The sequence below is a fragment of the Dasypus novemcinctus genome, chromosome 13 (assembly GCF_030445035.2).
Source record: "Dasypus novemcinctus isolate mDasNov1 chromosome 13, mDasNov1.1.hap2, whole genome shotgun sequence".
Lineage (NCBI taxonomy): Eukaryota > Metazoa > Chordata > Mammalia > Cingulata > Dasypodidae > Dasypus > Dasypus novemcinctus.
The window spans coordinates 29,355,247-29,371,075 of NC_080685.1; the positions used below are offsets into that span (position 1 = coordinate 29,355,247).

General features: G+C 41.6%; 1 protein-coding gene across 2 annotated transcripts in view; it reads right to left on the reverse strand.

Annotated features, from left to right (window-relative positions):
• The window catches only part of GATAD2B (GATA zinc finger domain containing 2B), a 97,592-nt gene that overhangs the window by 5,852 nt on the left and 75,911 nt on the right, over positions 1 to 15,829 (reverse strand). For both annotated transcript variants that reach the window (XM_004474961.4, XM_071207451.1), the window contains exons 2-10: positions 12,631 to 12,966; positions 7,653 to 7,782; positions 6,934 to 7,065; positions 6,519 to 6,650; positions 5,878 to 6,048; positions 4,600 to 4,915; positions 1,805 to 2,007; positions 825 to 935; positions 527 to 644 (exon numbers count right to left, since the gene is read on the reverse strand). In XM_004474961.4, coding sequence (XP_004475018.1) covers positions 527 to 644; positions 825 to 935; positions 1,805 to 2,007; positions 4,600 to 4,915; positions 5,878 to 6,048; positions 6,519 to 6,650; positions 6,934 to 7,065; positions 7,653 to 7,782; positions 12,631 to 12,965 — 1,648 coding nt within the window. In that variant the 5' untranslated portion in view covers position 12,966. The remainder of the gene's footprint in view (positions 1 to 526; positions 645 to 824; positions 936 to 1,804; positions 2,008 to 4,599; positions 4,916 to 5,877; positions 6,049 to 6,518; positions 6,651 to 6,933; positions 7,066 to 7,652; positions 7,783 to 12,630; positions 12,967 to 15,829) is intronic.

Sequence of the window (15,829 nt, forward strand, 5' to 3'; positions counted from 1 at the left end):
TTATTTTAGTAGCAACTTTCTCCTCTGACTCCCAAGACTTAGGAAAGAGATCTTCCTGAAATTTCAATTCTACCAGGAATATTGAGCATGATGGTAATGGAATAGGAGAGGTAATATAGTGGTGAGAAGAAAACAATCAAGACAAAGAGATGGAATAATTGAAGGTGCCTTGATTTTGGGGCACCTGACTATGGAGAAACATCTCTAGATCATTCAAACAGAATTAGGACAGTTGGCACTGATCCTGGCCAAAAGATCAATATCCACTTGGCCACTGATGGGACATTTATAATGGTAGGGACTATGTTGTTTTCACCATCAAATCCCTACTAGTCTCTAGCACTATACCTAGCATAAAACATGAATTAGCAAACATGTAGTGAATAATAAAAAGAGTGTGAAAGGAAGAGGCCAAAAGAAAGAGCAGAAAGCAAAGGAATGGACAATTAACTTAAAAGGGGCTGCTAAAACACTGTGTACTAACCAGTCAAGCCCTGAGACAAGTTCTCAGATCAGCCCTTCTTACCTGGCATGCCAAGGAGGCCACCTGGCACAGACAGCGGGGGTGCCTGTGCAAAGTTGGAAAGCATGGAGCGGGCAGATGTGGGTATGCCACGCTGGAGGCTGCTCTGGGGCTGTGGAGCCTGCAATGATGAGGAGATGATAGATCAGAACTTTGCAATGATGCAAGGTTAAGTGGGAGGCAAGGATATGGGAAAAAAGCAGAAGAGCAATGTAATTTCCCATAGGAAAAAGGGTATGCTGAGATAAATGGTTCACAAACCCTCAAGACAAATCAGAGTGCAGAGAAAAAAGTTCCTTACCTGCCGAAGTGTATGATGTCTCATGATGGTCTCTTGTTTACTGACACTGGACACAGAAGGAGCTGTAGTCGGGGAGAGGGCTGCCTGCTGCTGTAATCGCTGTTCAATTTCCTGTTGGGAGTCATCAGGTCAAGTTGGGCAGGACAGCACCCAATTTCCTAAACAGAAAACCTAGAAGTCTTCTTATCTCTAATGTTGCCAGCTATTTGGAGGGATATGGAAAAGGCAAAAGAATTTGGTGGGGTGGGTGGGTGGAGATCTCTGGGTACAAGTAGCTAACCTGCTTCATTGATTAAAGAATCCCTCTCTCCAGGGAAGAAGATTCTCACAAGTTGACTGGAAAGATATAGGTGGTAAGGACTCATGTAATGAAGGTTGATGAGTTACTCGAGTTTCTTGTTTTATTCCTGCCTGCCCATTTTCTAGAATGTCCTTAACGAACAAAGGGATCTGATGGGTGGTAGGGTGGGAAATAAGATACAGGAAAAGGATGTGACTTTCCCAACACATTTTCCCGTTCCCAAGATATTTTCATTCTGTAAATATTATAGTAAATGTTCACAGACTTTGGCACAACCATTCTTCACTTGGTTATTTTATAATCTACCTTTTCCTTTGTCATTTCTACATCAAATAATGGCTGTAGATAATTACTTCATTCAAAGAGATTTATAGTACAAATATAGATTACTCCCACTAAAATCCATTTGAGGAGAAAAAAAAGTTTAGAGGGACTTCTTTAGTGCTCTGGGGAAAGGCCTTCTGTCCCTTCTCCCTAACCTCAGTCATTATATGTAACTATGTTCTTACACAATCAGAAATATTCATTCAAATTGTAAACAGGAAAGACAGAATGATAAGGGAGAAAAAAGGAAACCCAGAGCTCCAGGTCTAGAAGTCTATGGGGATCACATGGACAACTCTTCCCTTTGGGAAAACAAAACCTGGGCAAGTGGATGGTGGGAAGCCAAAATTCTTACCTGTTCCTGCTGTAGGGCTTTAACAAAAGCATTTTTCAGCCGGTTGGTGTGTTCAGCTTTTAGAGCCTTCTTCTGGTTGGAGGTCATACACTGCTCACACAGAATCTTACCATTCTTTTCTTGTTTCCAATGAGGGGTGAAATCTGTGCGGCACTGGGCACATACGAAGGGTTCAACCCGCAGAAGTGAAGCACAGCCTTTACCTAGATGCCAGCAAGAGAAAAATAATCAGTGCCATTACATTTCCTCTCCATCTCTCCTCCTCCGATTTTCTTCACCAAATGGATCTTTTCCGGGAGTTTATTTTGCTGAATTAAATAATATACAAATATAATACTCTATTACCCTCTAGGATGGCAATTATTAAAAAGAAACAAAAAACCAGAAAATGTTAGCAAAGATATGGAGGGTTTGGAACCCTGACATATTGTTGATGGGAATGTAAAAAGGTGTGGGCCCTGTGGAAAAAAATTTGGCGGTTCCTCAGAATGTTAAACTTGGAATTACCACATGAACAAGTAATTCCACTCTGAGGTAAACTCCTCAAGAACTGAAAAGAGAGACTCAAAGAGATATTTATTTGCACACCAGTGATCTTACTAGCAGCTTTATTTTTGTCTTTCTTAAATTTTTAGTTTTTGCAGCATTATTCTTAACAGCCAAAAGGCAAAAGCAATCCAGTGTCCATCAACATATAAATGGATAAGCATGCTATGTATATAATACAATGAAATATTCAGCTATAATAAGGAATGTAGTTCTGATACATATTACAACATGATGAGCCTTAGACATATGTTGAGTGAAATAAGCCAGATGTGAAAGAATAAATAATGTATGTTCCATTTATATGAAATATGTAGAACAGGCAAATTGATAGAGATAGAAAATAGATTAGAAGTAACCACGGTCAGGAAAGTGTGGGGAATGGAGAGTTATTGCTTAAAAGGTATACAATTTCTGTTTAGAGTGATGAAAACGTTTTGGAACTAGATAAAATGGTGGTGACAGCTGGATAACACTGTGACTAATGCCACAGAATTATACACTAAAAATGGTTAAAACAGCAAATCTTATGTTTCATATATATTTTACCAAAATATAAAAAATACTACCCTACCACTTATTTATTTTTAAACATTTTTTATTTATTTCTCTCCCCTTCTCCGCCCTTCCCCCCCAGTTGTCTGCTTTCTGTGTCCATTCACTGTGTTCTTCTGTGTCCGCTTGTATTCTTGTCAGCGGCAAGGGGAATCTGTGTCTCTTTTTGTTGTGTCATCTTGCTGCATCAGCTCTCCGCTGTGTGCGGTGCCAAGCTGGGCAGGCTGCACTTTTTTCGCGCTGGGTGGCTCTCCTTACGGGGCATACTCCTTGCGCGTGAGGCTCCCCTATGCAGGGGACACCACTGTGTGGCACGGCACTCCTTGCGCGCATCAGGACTGTGCGTGGGCCAGCTGCACACGGGTCACGAGGCCCTGGGTTTGAAGCCTGGACCTCCCATGTGGTAGGCAGACACTCTATTTGTTGAACCAAATCCGCTTCCCCCTACCATTTATAAAACACTTTTATTTGATTGTAATACCACTACTTTAGGGAATTCATAGAGTACCATCCCCATTTATGAATGAGGAAACTAAGATTACAGTGATAAAACTGGGGACAGAATCTAAAGTCTGATTTTCTACTATACCGCTCTAAGAAAACACTGTGTCAATTCAGTCAAAGGACTCTAACTCAACCAATACTTTTATATCTGGGCATCACCTTACCTCAGAATGCACTTATCCCTGTCATATACACATATAAAAGCCTTTAGTTATAAGTGTCTGAATTACTCACCTTGTAATCTTTTTTTTTTTTTTTTTAAAGAATACCCTTTTTCTTTTTAAAATTTTATTTATTTACCCCCTCCTCCATTGCCTGCTCTCTGTGTCCATTTGCTGTGTCTTCTTCTGTGACAGCTTGTATTCTTGTCAGTGGCACCCGGAATCTGTATCTCTTTTTGTTGTTGTTGCATCATCTTCCTGAATCAGCTCTCCAAGTGTAAAGCAGCATTCCTGGGCAGGCTGCACGTTTTTCGCACTGGGTGGCTCTCCTAACGGGGCGCACTCCTTGTGTGTGGGGCTCCCCTATATGGGGGATACCCCTGTGTGGCACAGCATTTCTTGCATGCAGCAGCACTGTGCATGGGCCAGTTCATCACATGGGAGGCGGACGCCCTATCCGTTGGGTCAAATCCACTTCCCCAGTTTGTAATCTGTTTCTCAGCAATGCTGAGCTTCTGGGTGCTTTTCTATAGTGTCAGGCATTCTTCTAAATCCACTGTTTGGTTCAATGTAGATTTACAGCTTTTATTTGGTTATTTCCCCCCTATACTTAGTAATCCTCATCTATGGATAAGTATGAGTATGTCTATTTTCTCAACTGTAAACATTCAAAGGACAGGGACTGAATCTTTATGGTGTAGTACAATACTACACATTCACTGATATTAAAAATATATGTTCTGTTCATCAAATTATACATGCATGATAGGCACTGTTCAAAAGAACTATACAACACAAAAAAAGGTATAATATACAAAATAAGCAATAAAAATATTAAGCCCAAGATATGCAGATACCCAAAAGCATTTCTGATAGGTTGCTCCCAAACAGCTTCTGCATAAGGGATGCAGGTGGTTTGGCAATAGTAAAGGTTATTTTATATTGCACAGTACCCTGAGATATCCTGTCACATGTCAATCAGGCTTGACAATGCCCTTGATTAAAGGGACTAGATAGAAATAACCTTACCTTGGCTGTCAATGACACTCTGTACGACTTCTTCCAAGCCTACCATGTAGATGAACTCGCTATTGGCTGCGCTAGGCAGGAAATGAAGCAAGGGAGCAGGAGGTTTAGGGGGTGGAATCTCCAGGAGTGTCTTTTCCAGCTGCTTGCGAAGAGCCAATTTGGCTGCAGCTTGGGAGTTGGCAGCATCAGTCATGGCGCTGGGGCTAGGAAGTGGTGAGGATACTCTGTTCACGGTCCCTGGCTGGATGTGGGAGGCAAGGTTCATATAGATGGCAGAAGATGTTGTGCGCTGACAGGGGACAGAAGAACTTGACTGCTGAAATAGATTGAGAAAAGGTTATCAGTGATGGTATGTTGGAGAAAGGGCCAATTCTTGCTTTCCTGACAGAAGACACTATATGACTCTAGTATGGACTTTTTAGCTTCCCAAAAAACCAAGGAAAGAAAACAGAAGGTGTCCAACTATTTATTGAAAAAAGAACCTTGGCACAGAATAAAGGAGAACACACTGGTGGCTGGTTGTGAGCTAAAACTGTTAAAAGAAAAATAAAGGTTGGGGAAGCTTTATGTCATATGCCTTTATGTTTCTTTTCTTTTTTTTAAAGATTTATTTTATTTATTTCTCTCCCCTTACCCCCAGCCTCCCCAGTTGTCTGCTCTCTGTGTCCATTCACTCTGTGTTCTTCTGTGTCCGCTTGTATTCTTGTCAGCGGCACTGGGAAACTGCATCTCTTTCTTGTTGCGTCATCTTGCTGTGTCAGCTCTCCTGTGTGCGGCACTACTTCTGGGCAGGCTGCACTTTATTTGCGTGGGGCGGCTCTCCTTACAGGGCACACTTCTTGCACATGGGGCTCCCCTATATGGGGGACACCCCTGTGTGGCACGGCATTCCTTGCGCACATTAGCACTGAGCATGGGCCAGCTCCACATGAGACAGGAGGCCTGGGTTTGAACCCTGGACCTCCCATGTGGTAGGTGGACGCTCTATCAGGTGAGCCAAATCTGCTCCCCCCCTTATGTTTCTTATTCCCTAGATCTTTCATCTTTGTATTCTAGGAAGACTTTAGCTTATTGCTGCTCTGCTCTATAACTTCTCTTCTCCATCATGATTTTCATATAATTCCTCTAAATTAACTTTTTGCTGTACTCAATCCAAGGTCCATCCAAATTACCCTTGTCCTAGAGTTTCTCTATTTCCCAAACCTCAAAACTTATGACCCTTTAAACAAGGAAAGAAAAGAAAAGATTTCTCTGTTTCCACACAGGGTTCCCTCTTACCGGTTGGTAATTGATGGCAGGATTCATGTTGGGTGTTGTGGTACGTACAAGGCCAGGCTTGGGTGGGCCCCGCTGACCCTGCAGCTGGGCTGGGTTTGGTGCAATAACACGTTGAGACATCAACATGTGTGGGAGAGTGGTGTTGGTCGCTGAACGGATGACACTGTGACCCTGAAGGGGAAAAAGAAGAAAAGAAACAATGACAGGCAGTATAATGTCCCACAAAATACCGAAGGGAAAATACTGCCAACAATATATAGTTAAGTAGAAACCTAAGAACACAGTTAAATTTGTTAATTTCTGTCAATGACTTATGGGATAAATCTACCATTTATATAAATCCTCATTAGTGGCTAGGAGTTCCCTGGAAAAAAAATTTTTTTTTGCATAAGCTATCTTACCTATATGGAAAAAGGGCTAAGGTGGGAACCTTTTCTAAACTAGAAAAAACTAAAGTAAAAAAAATGAGGGTTATTCACCCTTCTATTGTGGACTAAATCATGCCAGAAGAGACCAACAGGACTATCTGTAGTAATAACACCTCTATCATGGCCAGGTTCTTTTCTTCTATAATCTTCACAAAAGCCCCCAAAGAGAATAGAGAGGACTCTATATCTAAGATCCCACTATGGATCACATACCTGTAATGTTCTCAAATTCTGAGGTTCAACTCCTTGGGCCCCAGGCCGGGTGGGAAGTTTGGATAGGCCCTGCTGTCCCACATGTGCAGGAGATGGCTGAACAATAGATGCTGCATTCTGTACAACTGGAGTCTGAAAGAGGGAGAAAGAAGAAAAAAAAAATCAGAAGTGGAAATCTGGTACACATCTAAAACTTTAAAAAATCCTTGTCAGTGTGAAGCTCCAGTTGACCACAAAGAAAAATGAGAAAAAATGGAATCAAGGTTTCCTTAAGGCTCAGATAAAAAAATATCACTATCCCTAGAAACTAAAAATCATATAACCAGAGAAGAACGAGCGGAACCTACTGGGGATAGTAAAAACTTAATCAGTTTTCATTCATTTACCCATGTCCCTTATTTGTAGGGTACAATACCTTCTGGACCACATTCTCTTTTTGTAGCTGACTCTGTCTCAGTTTCTTCAACAGCACCAGTCGGGCCTCCTCCAATCGCAGCTCATCCCTCAGCTGCTTGATAAGCTGCTGCCGTTCCTCGATGCCTTTCCCCTAGGGAAATGTGGAGACTGTCAGCTATGGCAGCAGTACCCAGAATCCCCTTCTGCAAGATGCTCTCTACTTCTTTGGTCTGAAACCATCAAAAAGCAGAAGTAATAATGGAATTATCTTCGTATTCCTGGGGTCTGGCACAGTGCCTGGCATTCAGAAGGTACCAAAAAAATGCTTGCAAGAATAAATGGAGAGACCACAATTAGATGTTAATTGACCAGATACCTGGCAAGATAAAAGAATATCCAAAGGGAAATGTTTTTGCCTTTGAAATAATGTTTCTATATCTTTTTAAGCCTTGTTGTATGTATATCCTCTAGATATACATAGAAGTTTAGTAATTCCTCCATATTCTGAGACCCAGAATAAGACTAAGAGTTATATGACTTGAATTATGAAGAACTATCTTCTCCACTTAATTCTAATAGAGCCCTCTAAACAGGCCCGCACTTGAGGTTTATAATCACTATAAAGAATTTTAATCACTGCTAATTATTTATATCTAAAACGTTCACAGTCAAGAAAATTGGAACTTTTTTATGCAACTAAAGAGAAAGAGCATGAAACAAAGTTCTTTCTTTCTTTACCTTAAACATCTCTAGGTTGGCTGCTTTGAGTCTTTCTTCCATTCGGGAGCTGGAACGGGGACTGGAAGCCTCATTGTCAGACAAAACAATGATATCGGGGGAGGGAGTTAGCCTTCCTCGATCCGGCTCACTAGACAAGAAAAGGAAAAATTAAAGTATATCCAACAGTGAGGGTCGCAGAAAAGTTAAGAAAACTTCATTTCTACACCAAACAAAGAAATCCAAGGTAAATTATTACATCTGTCCTGATTCACCCAGAGGCAGAAAGAGATGCTCAAATCCCTAGGATAAAGATGACACTAGATATGTACAGGATGGCAAAAGCTCAGCAAAAGTATTTTCTTCATTTAAATATCTAATTGAAGATGCAGGGTTAAAGATACAAAGGAAATGACTGGCTCTAGAAATAGGAATAAGAGCTGAGTTTCCTTATCACAATGATTTTAATCAAAAATTGAAATGCTTTTTCTTTATATCCCACTCTCCATTGGGCTGCCATTATATGGAGATACAAGAAAGAAATGGCTACCTCTGTAGGAGAAAAGGGTAAAGGCAGTAGAGCTTATTTTTCCATCCCAGGTTCAGATGTAGGTTGCTAACCAAGCAGCTCAAAATATGAACAACATAACATAGTAGTGACTACCTAAGATTTTACAAGAAAGGAGATTATGTGACAACTCCAGCGACAGTTGACCCTGTCAAGAGTTATGGTAAAAGAAGGAACTATTTTCAGTGGCTTGTGGGAGTAGACAGTGCCAAGCATAATGCCTACAGTCTGGCGGGAAGGACTGAAGCTCCAGATCTAAATTACATTGAACTTGCATCTACTTGCCAGTATTCTAGTTAGTACCTTTCCTTAGAAACTGTTTAGAAATGACTCTGGAATATAAGTCATTGGTGGCCCCTACTTCTAATCCTATTTATTTTAGACAACTCTTGTTTTTGGTCTCTCTGGAACTATATCCATAAAAGCATAATACTCATTTTCTAACATGATGAAAAATGGCACTCATTGATTAAGCCCTAGATAACAAGAATCCAGGCAACTTAAACTGCAGGAGGCGTCCAAATGAATGACCTTATTTTCTAACTCTTCTCTGATTTCAACTCAAAAATATCTTTCCAGACCCTATTTTCCCTGAGATCTTCAGAGTAGTTAGGAATACACAGGTCTAGTGCAATGTGTTCTTGTGACTTATTTAAACGTTTAAATCAAGTGCTTAACATTCACATCCAAAGATCCTTAGTCCTGGGAGGTTCACTACTATTTTTCAGAGCTTCTTGTCTCAGCTGCTGCTGGGGCATGCGTGCCTTCTAAAGACAGTATTTCCGATGGTTGGGATAGGCATTCAATTTCTCAACAGGATAAAACTAAGTTACTAAAATCAAACAAATTTAGTTGAGGAAATAAAATAGGGGTACAGTGCTGAGAATGACCATCTTGAAAACTATTAAGTTTGTCTGGATTGCTCATTAACCACTGGTCAGATATATAGCAAGTTGAGAGTTACAGAAAATGAAGCCACTAGAGGGAGAAAATAGCCTTTCATTCTCTAATCCTAAATTCCAAGAATTAAAAGTGAGGTCTAAATAAAGTGAATTCATTCATTCATTCATTCATTCCTCTCCCCATCCCCTCCCACCTCGGTTGTCTGATCTCTGTGTCTATTTGCTATGTCGTCTTTGTCCACTTCTGTTGCTGTCAGGAGCAAGGGAATCTGTTTCTTTTTGTTGCGTCATCTTGTGTGTCAGTTCTCTATGTGTGCGGCACCATTCCTGGGTAGGCTGCACTTTCTTTCGCGCTGGGTGGCTCTTACGGGGCACACTCCTTGGCTCCCCTATGCAGGGGACACCCCTGCATGGCAGGGCACTCCTTGTGCACATCAGCACTGCACATGGGCCAGCTCCACACAGGTCAAGGAGGCTCGGGGTTTGAACTGTGGACCTCCCATGTGGTAGACGGACGCCCTTACCACTGGGCCAAGTCCACCGCCAAAGTGAATTCATTTTTTGGGTCTCCTTTTTTTTTTTTTAAGATTGATTGATTGATTGATTCATTCATTCCCCCCACCCCCTGGCCCCAGCTGTCTGTTCTCTGTGTCTTTTTGCTGCGTCATCTTGTTTGTCCTCTTCTGTTGTTGTCAGCGGCACGGGAATCTGTGTTTCTTTTTGTTGCGTCATCTTGTGTCAGCTCTTCATGTGTGCGGCACCATTCTTGGGCAGGCTGCACTTTCTTTTGTGCTGGGCAGCTCTCCTTTCGGGGAGTACTCATTGCGCATGGGGCTCCCCTACACAGGGGGGCACCCCTGCACAGCATGGCACGGCACTCCTTGCGTGCATCAGCACTGCGCATGGGCCAGCTCCACACGGGTCAAGGAGGCCCGGGGTTTGAACTGTGGACCTCCCATGTGGTAGATGGACACCCTAACCACTGGGCCAAGTCCGCTTCCCGATTTCTTGGGTCTCTTATTTATGATTTATATATTCCTCCATTCCCCACCCCAAGACCAACAAGGCTGAACAATTGTGCAGTTTGGAAGATTTTCTCATCTCTCTTTCACTTCCCAATGTTTACTTACATCTCTAGTCTGAAGCTCTTTCCATTCTGGTACTGGATGGATACATACTAGGCTAAGGAATTCTTCCTTGTTCAAATGAATGCCACCTACTACTGAGGGATACCCAGCACCAAGACAAACAGAGACATTCCACAGGAAATGTTGGAATTAATTTCTTGTCTGGAAGTTCTATCAAAGAACACAACCCTAAGTGATAGTTTTACCAGGTATAGTCAGATCCACATAAGATAGCACAGATTGGAAACAGATGATTAGGGAATAAGGCAAACCCAAAAGAAGTTCATTTTTCTATTTTTATTTTTGACCTGGAATTCTGAACTTACCTGTTAAACAGGGAGAAAACTTACTTTCTTCTTTTCTCAACCATATATATGCTTTATAATATTAGGGTTTCTTAAATATGACACCCTACCTGTTTAAGAGATATTAAAAAAACAAGTGTACTGCCATTACTTGTGACTCAGACTGGTAGAATCTCAGAAGCTAAGAAATTCCTAACTCTTATCCTGGTGGTAAAAGCATGTGAACAGAAAATGAACCATTTTTCTGTCTCCAGCATTTTTTCTAAAACACAAGTAGCATTGGTTTTACACATACCTTGTTTCATAAATATAACCAATGCAACTTATGGCAAAATAAAAAGTTATTGAACAATTATGAGATGGCTAGCATGTCAACAACTCCTCCTCCTTTCTGCTTTCAAATTCTTTAGCCTTTTGTCCATATCAAAGAAATCATGATTTGCCTTGCTGAGCAACTTAACAATCTTATTCCTTCTTATACAACAGTTTGGGACTAATTGGAAATAGCTGTTATCTGGTAATGAAAGGGCCAAAGAATGCCAGGGGCCAATAGGGTCTATCTTTCCAGGTACAATGGGCTCAATCCTCTTTTCCTGCATTTCCGAAGTCCAGCCCCCAAATAAAATTAACACTAATGGCTGGAGTGTGTGTACGTGTGTGATGTAGCTCAAAAGTGGTTAAGCACCTGTTTCCCATGTATACTGGGTTCAATCCCTGGCACCTCCTAAAAAAAAAAAAAAGCAATGGCTGGGATTTTAGGATAGTCTTACTTTTTACCCCATCATATACCCAATAGCACTAATAAGATTGTACCAAAATGTCTATGTACTAATGTTTCCATGAAAAATGCATTTAGAGTTTCAACTTGGAATGTGAGGACTCTGCCTAACATATTCTCTTTTCTTTTCTCCCCAATGAAGTAGAAACAGTCATTTGCTCCAGAAGGGCAGGGGAAATTCCAGGACAAATGGATTGCAGAGGTGCATGACTTCATTCACCTATTTTTTTTTTCTTCCAAAGGACTAAGGATTAATCTACCTGCACAATATTCTGCTGACACTACCTATATAGCTTCTAAGGGCTTTTCTCTTCCTTGAGGACCACAAGGGAACTTACCTTAAGTTTCCTATTTTACTGCTAATTAACCAAAAATAATGTTCCCTCAATGGCTATGGTTTAAAAAAATAGTGCTAGGACAAAACTAGTAGGTAAACAGTAAAGGATAAAGAAAGAAACACATGTAATATTATAACTACTCTTTCCTCTTCTCTTCCTCCTCCATCAGGTCAGCCTCTTAAAAGATTCTGCTTTGGATCAGTCCTAGGATAAAATGAGCAAGGTCAGATGGAGGGCAACTGGGTACTGTAGAGTATTCTCATGCCATTCAGCTATTTCATTAATAAACAGAATGTTCTTAAACTAGTGTTTCCCATACCGGGATTCACTGCCTAGGTAGGTGCTACCTTGGCTAGTTCTAGGTACTCCTCCTTAGTGTGTATTCCACAGTTTAGCACTCAACCAGAAAAAAGGCCCATGAGAATGTGTGTTTGTGGGTTGTGTGTGCACGAGAAAGAGTGAAAAAGAGGGTATGTGCATGCATGCGAGTGTGTGCATATGTGGTAACTAGGGGAAGTACAGATGCAGCAAGAATGTATAGAATTTACCAGATGAAGACAACTTCCCTGCTGACACAAGAAAAGCTGGGTCTCAGACTTTTTAACATATTAAAACGAGAGAATTCATAATAAACAAATCCTAAAAGTGGAATCTGAAGGAAAGACTTTTTCCTGTCCTAAGATGACCAGAAGGTCAGTGTAGGGGTATCTTAACTCATTTCTAACTGGGCTATCAACTCTCTTTCTTCATAAATTACCATGATATCTTAAAGAAAAGTACTAAGATTCTCTGTATGCTAAGCACATTTTTGAGGCACCTGGTTTCCTTTGGAAATAAGAGGAATTCGTGGTCAAGCCAGATGGAACAGATCTCTTTTCAAAAAAGCTTCAGGATATAAAACTGGATGGAATAAATTCCATTTTCACAGGCTTTGTTTATGGTAAGGCCCTATCACAAGGGGGCAGCTGAACTGAGCCATACCTTCGTCTAGCACTCATATCCACAGGTTCATCATTGATATTTTCTTTGCCTGGCCTTCCAGAAGTCCTGTTGTCTCCATGAGGCCTGAGATTCCCATTGAGCTTCTCTTCATAGCCCTTGACACCACTGCTATCCTGTTTGGTGGATAACTCATGCGGCACCTCAAGATTTGCCAAATCCTTTCTTTTGAGCAATGCCAACATCTTCAGACGTTCCATGGCCTCATGCCCCTCCATTTTGAGCCGCTTTGCCAGGACATCATCTCGCTCATCTGCTGGGTCCAAGCTCCGCTTCAACAGATTCAGGCGAAGAGCATCTTCTGTCATTCTATCCATCCTATAGAAAGAATACAAGTGAGATCAGAATAAAAGTGATGGAGTGGTAAAGGTATTAAGAATCACTGGGGGCTGGGAAGCAGACTTGGCCCAATGGATAGGGTGTCCGCCTACCACATGGGAGGTCCGCGGTTCAAACCCTGGGCCTCCCTGACCCTTATGGAGCTGGCCAATGCACCATGCTGGTGCGCGCAAGGAGTGTCCTGCCATGCAGGGGTGCCCCCGTGGAGGGGAGCCCCACACGCAAGGAGTGTGCCCCGTAAGGAGAGCCGCCCAGTGTGAAAGAAAATGCAGCCTGCCCAGGAACAGCACCGCACACATGGAGAGCTGATGCAGCAAGATGACGCAAGAGAGACACAGATTCCCATGCTGCTGACAACAGAAGCAGACAAAAGAACACGCAGCAAATGGACACAGAACAGACAACAGGGGCGGGTCTTAAAAAAAAAAAAAAAGACGGTTGGGGGAAGCAGACATGGCTCAACTGGATAGAACATCTGTCTACCATATGGAGGATCCAGGGTTTGATACCCAGGGCCTCCTGACCTGTGTGGTAAGCTGGCACACATGCAGTGTTGTTGCACACAAGGAGTGCTGTGCCACAGAGGGGCGCCGCCACCCCACATGCAAGGAGAGTCACCCCACGTGAAAAAAGCCCAGCCAGGGGTGGTGCCACAGACATGGAGAGCTGATGCGGCAAGATGATGCAACCAAAAGAGACACAGTTTCCAAGGCAGCAGTTTCCCAGTGCTGCCTGACAATGCAAGCCGTCATAGAAAGAACACAATAAACGGACACAGAGAGCAGACAACGGGGGGGGGGGGGGGGGGGGGGGGGGAATATAAACAAAATAAATCTTAAAAAAAAAAAAGAGTTCGTTGGTCAGAGGAGAAATGGCCATATCCCTAATGGCTGGCAACTACTTATCTGTTCTCCATTTCTAAAATTTTATCTTTTCGAAAACATAATTGGAAGTATACAGCATAGTACACTTTGGGAAACTGGCTATTCTCAGCATAATTCTAATGAGATTCATCTAAGTTGTTACACGTACCAAGTGTTTGTTCCTTTTTAATGATGAATATGATGTACCAATTTATTTGCCCACTGAAGAACATCTGGGTTGATTCCAGTTTTTTTTTTGCTATTATAAATAAGGCTACTATGAACATTAGTGTACAGTTATGGGTAGGAAAATAAGTTTTCATTTCTCTAGGATAAATGCCCAACAGTGCAATTGCAGGGTCATTTGATAAATACCTATCTGTGTACCAGAGTGACTGTACCATCTTACATTCCTACAAGCAATGAATGAGAAACCCAGTTTCTTCACATCTTCACCAGCATTTGGTGGTGTCACTATTTTTTATTTAAGCCATTCTGACAGGTGTATAATGATATCTCATTGTGGTTTTTAATTTACATTTCTTTAGTGACCAATGATTTTGAACATCTTTTAATGTGATTTATTCTCCATCTGTATATCCTCTTCAGTGAAACATCTACTCATGTCTTTTGCCTTTTTTCTAATTAATTTTTTACTATTTAATTTTGAGATTATATACATGTACTATAGAAACTAACACTTATCAGCTATATATTTTTTTGTCAACATTTTGTGTGACCTATTTATCTTTTAAAAATAAAAATATATATTTTAAAAAGAACACAACGTAACAGATACAACTGAAGCATCCTGTTTAACATCATTCCAAACTGTGATCTACCCTCCCTTCCTTTTCCCTCTCCAGAGATAGGGTCTATGGTGAATTTGCTGATACTATTCCCTTGAATATTTTTATAAGTTTACTGCATATATATGTATGCATAAACAATATATACCATAGTTTGTATATTTTTAAAATTCTATTTTAAAGGGTAGTATCTATTACATATCCTTCCTCATTTTGTTTTGCAATGTTCAATTTTTTTATATTTCAGATTTACCCAAGAAAATTTAATTGTGTAAAATTTCACAGCAGGAATATACTATATATATATATTTTAATATAAATACATATTAAGAATATATAAAAATATAAAATATATATATATTTTAGGTACCAGGTTCAGAAATTGAACCCAGGATCCTCCTATGCAGGAAGCTGGCACTCAACCACCAAGCCACATCAGCTTCCCCAAGTTTTTTTTCATTTGTTTGCTTGTTGTTTCTTTTTTAGGAGGCACCATGGACCAAACCTGGGACCTCCCATGAGGGAAGCAGGTGCTCAATTGCTTGAGCCACATCTGCTTCTCTAACCATTCTTATCTCTTGCTTTGTTTTAAAGATTTATTTTTATTTATTTACTTCTCTCCTCTCCGCCCCCCGCCCCGGTTGTCTGTTCTCTGTGTCTATTTGCTGGGTCTTCTTCATCCACTTCTTTTTTTTTAAAAGATTTATTTATTTAATTTCCCCCCCCCTGGTTGTCTGTTCTTGGTGTCTATTTGCTGCGTCTTGTTTCTTTGTCCGCTTCTGTTGTCGTCAGCGGCACGGGAAGTGTGGGCGGCGCCATTCCTGAGCAGGCTGCTCTTTCTTTTCACGCTGGGCAGCTTTCCTCACGGGCGCACTCCTTGCGCGTGGGGCTCCCCCACGCGGGGGACACCCTTGCGTGGCACGGCACTCCTTGCGCGCATCAGCGCTGCGCATGGCCAGCTCCACAAGGGTCAAGGAGGCCCGGGGTTTGAACCGCGGACCTCCCATATAGTAGACGGATGCCCTAACCACTGGGCCAAAGTCCGTTTCCCTTCATCCACTTCTGTTGTTGTCAGCAGCACGGGAATCTGTGTTTCTTTTTGTTGCGTCATCTTGTTGTGTCAGCTCTCCACGTGGGCAGTGCCATTCTTAGGCAGGCTGCACTTTCTTT